The sequence below is a fragment of the Schistosoma mansoni genome (genome assembly GCF_000237925.1).
Source record: "Schistosoma mansoni, WGS project CABG00000000 data, supercontig 0252, strain Puerto Rico, whole genome shotgun sequence".
Lineage (NCBI taxonomy): Eukaryota > Metazoa > Platyhelminthes > Trematoda > Strigeidida > Schistosomatidae > Schistosoma > Schistosoma mansoni.
Genome location: NW_017386115.1, coordinates 124,897 through 135,282, shown reverse-complemented (window position 1 = coordinate 135,282; position 10,386 = coordinate 124,897). Strand labels below are relative to the sequence as shown.

General features: G+C 37.0%; 1 protein-coding gene across 1 annotated transcript in view; it reads left to right on the top strand.

Annotated features, from left to right (window-relative positions):
• Positions 1–10,173: 10,173 nt before the first annotated feature.
• Positions 10,174–10,386, top strand: part of Smp_165530 (hypothetical protein) — a gene marked incomplete at both ends in the record, with an annotated part of 32,831 nt that continues 32,618 nt past the window's right edge. The window contains one exon of the mRNA XM_018792542.1: positions 10,174–10,224. Coding sequence (XP_018644007.1) covers positions 10,174–10,224 — 51 coding nt within the window. The remainder of the gene's footprint in view (positions 10,225–10,386) is intronic.

Here is a 10,386-nt window from a genome sequence, read left to right as displayed (position 1 = left end):
AAACCACTGGTGATGTTACGCACATAGGGCCTTAGAACTAGCTTGGACCACGATCCAACAAAACCTAAAGCAAATACAGACTGATAGGGGCGGAAAATCAGAAAATGTCCGATTACAATAAGCTCGGAAAATATTCTTAATTATTGGGAGTTCCTTGTAGTTCACGTTCTACCAATATGAAACTTTTTTCATTACTAGCAATTAAACGTTGTTCTTCTCCTAATTACTTATCGTCTTGCTCTTATATTTTGCAGCCGTAAACCCCTCTTTCATGTTATTTTTTCAGTTATCTCTACTTTTCATTTCCAAACCACATATAATCTGATCGTAATCTTATAACGTATACCGTTATTTATGTTCATGGCAGTGTGATATATTAAATAGATGTTTAATCCACGATACAAAACTGTCAGCTGTCCGGTTGGCTTGTAACGTGGAACTAGTAGAAACAGTGCAATCCAGCAAGGTGCCTCACAAAGAGCTTAGATAAAAACAATGTCCATACGTCCCACAAAACATAAGATAGCCCAACGCCGCAAGAAGAGGGAGGGTGGCGAAAGCAAAGGCCTGCTTTATTTTTAGGGAAACTAGTAGTGGTATTGGTCTTAAGGTCAAGAATAGAGTAGGCGGGAGGAAGTAATTAAATTGGTCGAGTGACATGTCTCAGCCTCGCAGTCTCGGTCATTCTATCTAACCTATCTTCATTCACTTTAAATTCATCATTCTATATTTAGCCAGAATGTGCTCTTCAGAAGTAATAAGTGTTATACTGCCAATTGTCACGATACGACAAGACAGTGTAAACAATGGTGTGACTTGTACATAAAATCTTCTGGATTAGGTGGTCACATCATGACAAATCTACAATTCTAGGATTAGGCCTATTATGTGGACCGTACAAATAACGAACTTAGACCATAATTCCACAAACTCTGTTAGTTCGTACCCTTCCTAATTTCAGACCAGACGTTCAATACCTGACCACAATCATAACTTTCCATCCTGATCTTTCCATCACTGAGGAAACGTGATTTGTTGTGGTACAATCGACAATTCCTCACAAATATCCTTAGTAGTTATCGAGTGACATGTGCCACAACTTTTGCGACTACAGAGAGGTACCAATAAGTATTATTTATACTTGTATATTACCACACAGTATTTTCCACTGTACTCCGTATCTCATTAAAACGGTGTTACATGGTACACACTTGCCTTTTTATCAGATCGGAAGAAAATAAAGTTTCTGTAAATACTACTATTTTTAAATTTAAATGGATGCATAGGTTTCGGAAATTCGTTATTTTCACTTTAAGTCAAGTGAGATCAATCCAAAGTCACCTGATCATTAGTTTCAGGACCCCAAGATTCTTCTGTGCAACTCTTAACGGCAAGGCAGATCATGATAGTTAATGCAGCTCGTTCACCGGTTATCTGAGGACATGGACAAACAGGCTTTTTGTGTGACAATGACAGCTTCTGAGTGTTTCTTGGTGTCATAATTTGCTAGGAGCGTGGTGTGTGAGAGTCGCAAGTGTATTTATGAGGATTATATTCCTTCCCTACCTTCGCCATTGACTTTCAAGTGTGGTTTCACAACATGGGATGATGCTTTATGGATCCATTTTCTAGCCACATTATTTACTTAGGACTTCCGTTAAGCTCTTCAAGTTTTTGAAATTAAATGTGATCAAGCACGTTGTACTGATACTTTGTTAGGTATTGAGGGAAAAAGTGGCACAGATAATGCTTCCTTTAAAAGACATCAAGCGAAACGTTCGGAAGACGGTTAAAAGGGTAAATGGTAAAATTTAAAGGGATTAGTACATTTGAATAAAGGTAGTGATACATAAACATGAGACAAGTATCTCGTAGATAATCAATATTGACGAACTATTTGAATGATCTAAGATTGGAAACAGCATCATAGCCCAAAGATTGCGAGCCAAAACAGTCAAATATACCATCATTGTTCATCAACCGAAATTGAGAGGCAATGAGAATATTATCTGAAACACATGAGTAAATAAATGTAATTATAAATTTCTATCTTGATTTTAGCCAACTATTCAGTTTTCTTTGCAGAAAATGAAATATATTGTCTTCAGCAAGGATGTTTTTCAGACTTGTTTAAGTTTATCACATTTAAGCATACTATATAGACCGCATTGTTTAGGTAAGAATCTTTTCGGTTAGTTTAATTTCTCATATTTACATAGTTGTTCAGTACGTAAGTGCTTATTTTACCGATTGACTACAACCTCTCAGTAACGTTTGGTAATTCAAATTTGATAGCTAAGTCTAACAATCCATGACTCAGTTAAATGCTTTTTAGTATTACTTCAAAATGCATTCTGGTTGATATTTTAGTTACTATCGGGATAATTTGAGCGTCTAATCTATTCCATATTCTTTAAAGAATATGGAATATGGAATAGCCCAATTGGGCAATTAAAGTCATGATTTGTACCATAGAGAAGCAATACTACACTCCTTTAACACCAGGTTGCATTCATGTGTGTAAGAGTCCGTTGTGGTTTTGGTTTTGTTTGTAAAACATAACTTAAAAAGGCTCAATTTTTCATTTATCAGGCATCGATACTTTATAGGAAACACGTTCTAATGATAGTATACTGAAATATAAAAATTACGTCGAATTAACTACAGTAATTATTTTTGTTCTGTTCTATGTACCATCACTACTTTCTAATTATTGGTATAATTTACCGTCTTTCATTAATTGTAATACTTGTTATGGAAAATGTTTAATGAGCGAAGCGAATGGAAACGTTTGGACGTTTAGTTCTAAAACGACGTTCAAGAACTCCGTTTAAATGTATGGTTGGGTCTCTTTGTATTGAATGGTTCAAAAACAGTTGTTTCAATCAAGAGTTAGTTTTTCTGCTATTCTTTGCGAACCCGTACTGTTTTACAGCAGCTTTCAAACAGAATTCTGAATAAGTGAAAAGTGAGATTAATTGCTCACGACTGACTTCTCACTACTAGCCAATAATATTAGATATTAGTGCATTGAGAGCTATTATTATTTCCCTTTCTAGTCAAAGACGGAGCATTGTCAAGCAATAATAACCAAATAATCTACTTAACCTACTAGCTTAGATTCTAAAGAACCTTTAAGGTTGCTCAGTTGTTGTTTAGGAGGAGTATTAACGTAATATACATTCTTCAGTATGACTCTGGAACATGTATCCACACAGCCAAGATTTGCTGACAGCTAAAGGCAAAGTAATGGTTTGCTAAGACATCTGGTGGCAAGTGAATGTGACATATTGATGCTTTATACTACGTACTCAACAGTTTACTCGAATACAAACTAATTTGATGACTAAAACACCGTTGTTAGTAGGACCGAGAATTTAATGACTTGGTAAAAATCCTGTCACATAAGAGAATCGTATCCAATAAAACTATCACTTACTGCAGATCATCCCATGGTAAGCAGCTTAAATCCAAAACTAGTTTTCCATAAAGTACTTACATACCAGACCGATACTTCTATCTCATTTCTGTACTGACGACAATAAAGTTTCAAAAACTGGCCAACTGTATATAATTTCACAAAAATCTGTTGACATTTGGAACACTTGCCTCAAACAAAAGCCAATAAAACTAATATAAGCATGCTAAAGTGAATTTCCATTAGGATATTTGGACGGTTCGTGATTGTTAGGTGTTTATCTGATCATGTAAATATAAACCTTGTTTCTGAAAAAGACTTATTTCATCTTAGACGAAATCGACAAGGGTGGTTACTAAACAAAGTTTGTCGGATGATCATATTCCAATGCTTTTTTGTTTTCCTTATATCCAGAACGTCCTGTATAAAAGGTGTGATTTTTAGCTTACGGAACGTTCTGAACTGCAACACGTGGTAACAGTAGTATATTATATTTTGAAGAGAAATTTATGTTTACTAAGTACAGTTCAACAAAGGAAAATGGAGAAAGTAATTAAACCGCCGTACATAAAGCAACCACCGAGTTTTATCATTATAGTGTATGCTGTTTTGGTTAAGAAAATATTGAATAAATTGAATTATTTGGATTTTCAGTAACATCATATGGAATGACAATACATATAATTCCTGATCCTTATCCCTTCAGACTGTAATCGAAAGATAAGTTAATAAGAATAAGTTTTAGTTGGTGTCTTTCTTTAAAACAATCTAATAATCAAATTGTTTCATCACTGATCCCTGCATAAAAACAGCACAATTATAAATTCTCAAACGTATATCAAAGAATTTTCTTGACCTTTCAATAAATTCGCTCACAAATATTGTAAATTCGATGTGAAATCGACTTGAAGTGAATAAAAGACCCAAATACATACTGATTTGCTTTCTGATGGTTGAATTCTTAAGGGAAATATTATCATGGCTTTCATTAGATCAAAACAATCAATTATGAAACTATAAAAGCCCATAAAACATAATAAAATTATCATCTGAATTAACGTTTCCATACCTTTTATTGACATATTCTTGATTTATATGTCCGTCGTATTTATTAAATAACACTATACAAATACTAGGTCGATCAAGGTTGACAGTTTGACGTAGTTTTATCGACGAGATGTAAACAAATGGTCGAATATTTAATTATAGCTTGAATTACCTGACTCTAAACACCATGTTTTGGATTCATGTATATTTCTTGTAATCTATAATATATAGACCAATGTATAGACCAATATGTCTTGAAAACATACCTCGTGTTCGAGTTTTAATTAAACGTTGAACAGTTATTATTAATTTATCATTTAGAAAGAATATATTATGATTAGTATTTCTATATCTTTTGTATGAACATTTCTCTTCAGCTTATTAAGCTTTATAGTATAATTTAATCACTTTACTATGAATGTAAAATTTTAATCAGTTTATAAATACTGGATGTAAAACCAATGATTTGACCAAAATGTAAAACAATTGAATTTCCGATATCATTTTCTAAAGAATTGCATGTTCATTACTTAGCGTAAGGGGTTGTATTTTCTTATAAAGCAGTTGACTCAATTATTGTGATTTGATAACCTGGCGATTAATCATTGAGATATTTGAAGTTATGTTTGTTATTGTCAAGTTCTCGTCGTAAAAAGTTAGATAAGTTTATCTGATGATTCATAAATCAAATAAAATGAGTTTTATAACATTCGTCGTTAGCAACTCTATTATATGCTCAATGTTAGTTTTCAGTAGAACTCCGCCTGTAGCTCTTCTAGAGTTACTGCCGGTCCCAAGCCCGGGCAAAGGAGGAGGGTTGGGCATGGGGTTAGCGACCCCATCCCGTAGAAAAGCTAACTCGCTAAAAAAACGCTAACCAGAAAAAATAATTCAAACCATTTAAACCCTGCCCCGGGAGTTGAAGGAATAATTATGACGTCTCATGATGAAAGCCGAAATTCTTCGGAAGTCACGAGACTGATGCACCTTCTAACAACCAGAGCAACACTCTTTATAGGTATATGGAACGTCCGGACAATGTGGGAGACAGGAAAGACCAGCCAAATAGCAATGGAAATGAGGAGATACAACTTGGCAGTACTCGGAGTCAGCGAAATCCATCGGACACAAACTGGACAACAAAGACTAGGTACAGGAGAGATGCTGCTGTACTCCGGTCACGAAGGGGAAAATGCTCCACACACTCAGGGAGTTTCTATAATGCTGTCCAAAGAAGCACGAAATGCACTTGTGGGATGGGAATCTCATGGACCCAGGATAATCAAAGCATCATTCAGAACAAAGAAGGAAGGGATCACAATGACGTTATCCAATGTTATGCACCCACCAATGATAGCAACGACGATGATAAAGATCAGTTTTATGAAAGGCTGCAATCAATTATAGAGAAGTGCTCACGAAAGGACCTCACCATCCTAATGGGAGATGTAAATGCTAAAGTTGGAGTGGACAACACAGGATATGAAGATGTAATTGGACGACATGGATTGGGAGAGAGAAATGAAAATGGGGAGAGACTTGCAAACCTATGTGCATTCAACAAATTGGTTATAGGCGGCACAATATTCCCACACAAGCGCACACACAAAGCTACATGCATCTCTCCGGACCACAACACAGAGAACCAGATAGGTCATATTTTTATCAACAAAAAATTCCGAAGGACAATGGAAGATGTGAGAACCAGGAGAGGAGGTGACATAGCTTCAGATCACCATCTGGTTGTGGCCAAGATAAAACTGAACCTAAAGAAACACCGGACAACTGGAGGAACAGAATTACAAAGGTTCAATATAGCCTTCCTTCGAGATACTGACAAGCTCAGAGAATTCAAGATAACTCTCAACAATAGGTTCCAAGCTTTACAGGATCTACTGAAACAACAAGAAACTACGATGGAGGACAACTGGAAAGAGACCAAAGAAGCACTAAGTTCAACGTATCAGGAGGTTCTGGGTAGCAAGAAACATCATCATAAGAAATGAATCTCTATGGGAACTCTGGACACGATTGAAGAAAGGAAGAACAAGAAGACAGCAATTAACAACAGTCGAACACCAGCAGAGACAGTCAAGACACAAGCAGAGTACGCAGAAGCAAACAAGGAAGTAAAGAAAGGCATCAAAGCTGACAAGCAGAAATACATGGGAGAACTAGCAAAGACCTCAGAAAAAGCAGCAAGAGAAGGAAATATGAGACAACTATATGATATAACGAGGAAATTGGCAGGAAGATATAGCAAACCAGAGAGACCAGTCAAGGATAAAGAAGGAAAGACAATCACTGAGATTCAAGAACAGAGGAAAAGATGGGCAGAATACTTCGAGGAACTACTGAATAGACCAGCCCCATTGAACCCACTGAACATCGAAGCAGCCCACACAGACCTTCCAATAGATGTCACTCCACCAACGGTCGAAGAAGTCAAGATGGCCATCAGACAAATCAAAAGTGGGAAGGCGGCAGGACCTGACAATATACCAGCAGAAGCACTGAAGTTAGACATTGAAATAACTGCAAACATGCTTCGCCTTCTATTCAAGAAGATTTGGGAAGAGGAACAAGTGCCAATGGACTGGAAAGAAGGATATCTCATCAAGGTACCAAAGAAAGGAGATCTGAGCAAATGTGAAAACTACAGAGGCATCAGTTTGTTATCAGTACCAGGAAAAGTTTTCAACAGAGTGCTGCTGAATCGGATGAAAGACGCAGTAGACGCCGAACTTAGGGATCAACAGGCTGGATTCCGTAAGGATAGGTCATGCACAGACCAGATTGCGACACTACGGATCATCGTTGAACAATCAGTCAAGTGGAACTCATCACTATACATCAACTTCATTGACTATGAGAAGGCGTTTGACAGCGTGGACAGGAGAACATTATGGAAACTTCTTCGACACTATGGAGTTCCTGAAAAGATTGTCAACATTATCCAAAACTCATACGATGGACTACAGTGCAAAGTCATGCATGGAGGACAGCTGACAGATGCATTTCCAGTAAGGACCGGAGTCAGACAAGGCTGTCTACTCTTCCCATTCCTCTTCCTTCCAGTGATTGACTGGATTATGAAGAATTCGACATCTGACGGGAAATGCGGAATACAATGGACAGCTCAGACTCAATTAGATGATTTGGACTTCGCAGATGACCTAGCCCTCCTCTCTCATACACACGAACAAATGCAGATGAAGACAGCAAATGTAGCAGCAGCCTCCGCATCGATAGGCCTCCACATTCACAAAGGAAAAAGCAAGATTCTCAAATGCAACACGGAGAACACCAACCCAATCACACTTGATGGTGAAACTCTGGAAGAGGTGGAAACATTCAAGTACCTGGGGAGCATCGTTGATAATCAAGGAGGATCGGATGCAGATGTAAAGGCGAGGATTAGCAAAGCAAGGGCAGCATTTTTACAATTGGAGAACATATGGAACTCAAAACAACTCTCAACCAATTTCAAGGTCAGAATCTTTAATACGAACGTCAAGACAGTCCTACTGTACGGAGCTGAAATGTGGAGAACTACTACGACCATCATCAGGAAGATACAACTATTTATAAATAGTTGTCTACGCAAAATACTCAACATCCATTGGCCGGATTCTATCAGCTACAGCGTTTTATGGGAGAGGACAAACCAGCTTCCATCTGAAGAGGAAATTAGGAAAAGACGTTGGAAGTGGATCGGGCATACATTAAGGAAATCACCAATGTGCATCACGACTCAATCCCTAACTTGGAATCCGGAAGGGAAGCGGAAAAGAGGAAGGCCAAAGAACACACTACGCCGGAAAATAGAAGCAGATATGAAAAGGATGAATAGCAACTGGAAAGAACTGGAAAGGAAAGGCTCAGGACAGAGTTGGATGGAGAATGCTGGTGAGTGGCCTATGCTCCTCGATGAGGGGTAACAGGCGTAAGTAAGTAGTTTTCAGTAGGCTGTTTAATTACTATTTAATACTAGCCTTATTTATCCATAAGCTCAGTTACCCAAATTCACCAAGAAGTTTTAGTACCTTCTAATGTCAATTCTTTTCATTATTCTGGTGAGCGTTTTTCAGCGAGGTGGTTTTCTTCAGGATGAGGTTTCTAATCCCATGTTCAACCCTCCTTCTTTACTCGGGCTCTGAACCGGCAGTAATCCCGGAAGAGCTACAGACAGAGATGGAAAAGCTCTGGGAGATTTTGAAACTTCCACATATCCAGAGAGCATCATCAATGAACAAGGAGGGTATGACGCAGATGTGAAGTTAAGGATTGGTAAAGTAATGGCAGCATTCCTACAGTTGAGGAAAATACAGAACTAAAAACAGCTGTCAGCCAATATCAAAGCGAGAATCTTCAATACGAACGTCAAGACAGTTCTACTGTACGAAGCTGGAACTTGGAGAACTACTACAACCATTTTCAAATAGTACAAGCATTTATAAATAACTGTCTACTCAAGATACTGAATGTCCGTTGACCGATTACCATCAGAAGCAGCCCACTGAGGGAGAGAACAAACCAGCTTCCATCTGAAAAGAAAATCAACAAACGACGCTGGGATTATAACGGACATACATCACTGAAATCATCATATTGCATCAGAAGGCAAGCTTTAACTTAAACTCGTGAACGGAAATGGAAAAAAGGAAGACCAAGGAACAAATTGCGTCGGTATTTGTAAGCAGACATGAAAAAGATTAATAGAAACTGGAAACAACTGGAAAGGATTGTTCAGAACAGAGTTGGCTGGAGAACGTTGGTGATTGGCCTTTGCTTCTTGACGAGGAGTAACAGGCGTAAGTAAGTAATGTCTATCCTCGAAGTGCTCAAAAACGAGCTTCGATAACAATGTCAATAAAAAGCAATGACGGAGCACAGTTTTATGTTTATCTTTGAGTTACCTAATTTTTGTGTGATCTAAAAATACTCCTATTCTGGTTGTTTCTAACTGAAGTGAATCTACAGATTCAGTCTGATATCAGTGAGTCTAAGTGTGGAAAAATCTTTCCACCCATCAAATCGAAATAATTTTTTATGGATCATTAAGCGAACAATAATGATATACAGGTAATATTTGTCACAGGCGTATCTCAGTAAGGATGATACTAAACACAAGGGGGCAACAGATAGCTTCTTCGCTTTAGTATCCTTTTTTCCCGTAGTCCTCTGAGAGACCTGAATGTCTTGTATTCGAACACTGCTGATGAGTATCATACTAAGACAAACAAGCCGTTTAATATTCTTTGATTTACAGAGTTACGTCAACTGAGATTAACCTACGACGAATATAACCTTCAAGTAAAACTAATCTTTACAAAACTTTTCCAATCAATCTGTTAACCTGTTTTTCTGTTTGTTTGTTTATTTATTTAGCACTTTCATTATCTTGCTAAACCATTCAAAAATTAATTGAATGGAGATGTGGAAAGAGTATGTCATTATTTCGAAGATTTTTCACATGTATTTCTACTGATAATTATCCATATTCATATACAACTAATCTTGTACAAGATAATACAAAAAAAATTCTTAATAATAAAAATTGTATTATATGTCATGAATCCGTTGTAACTTGTTTAAATAATCAATCTATTCAGAAGCAAGACTATTTATCATCATCAACAACTCCAAACTATCAACAATTAACAACTGAAGAAAGTCGAAACATTCAAACAACACAACCAGAAGCCATGTCAGTTTGTATTTCTTGTACAGATATGCTTGATAATAATAAAAATCTAGTAAGTTTGCTATTTCTAAAATATTGATTAGAGATATATTGGAATAAGATTTAGTTTAGATTAAATATTCAATCCTGAAAAGTGATTTTATTTAACTTTTGCTTACTTTACTTACTTACTTATGCCTGTTACCCCTCGTGGAGGAGCGTAGGCCACTCACCA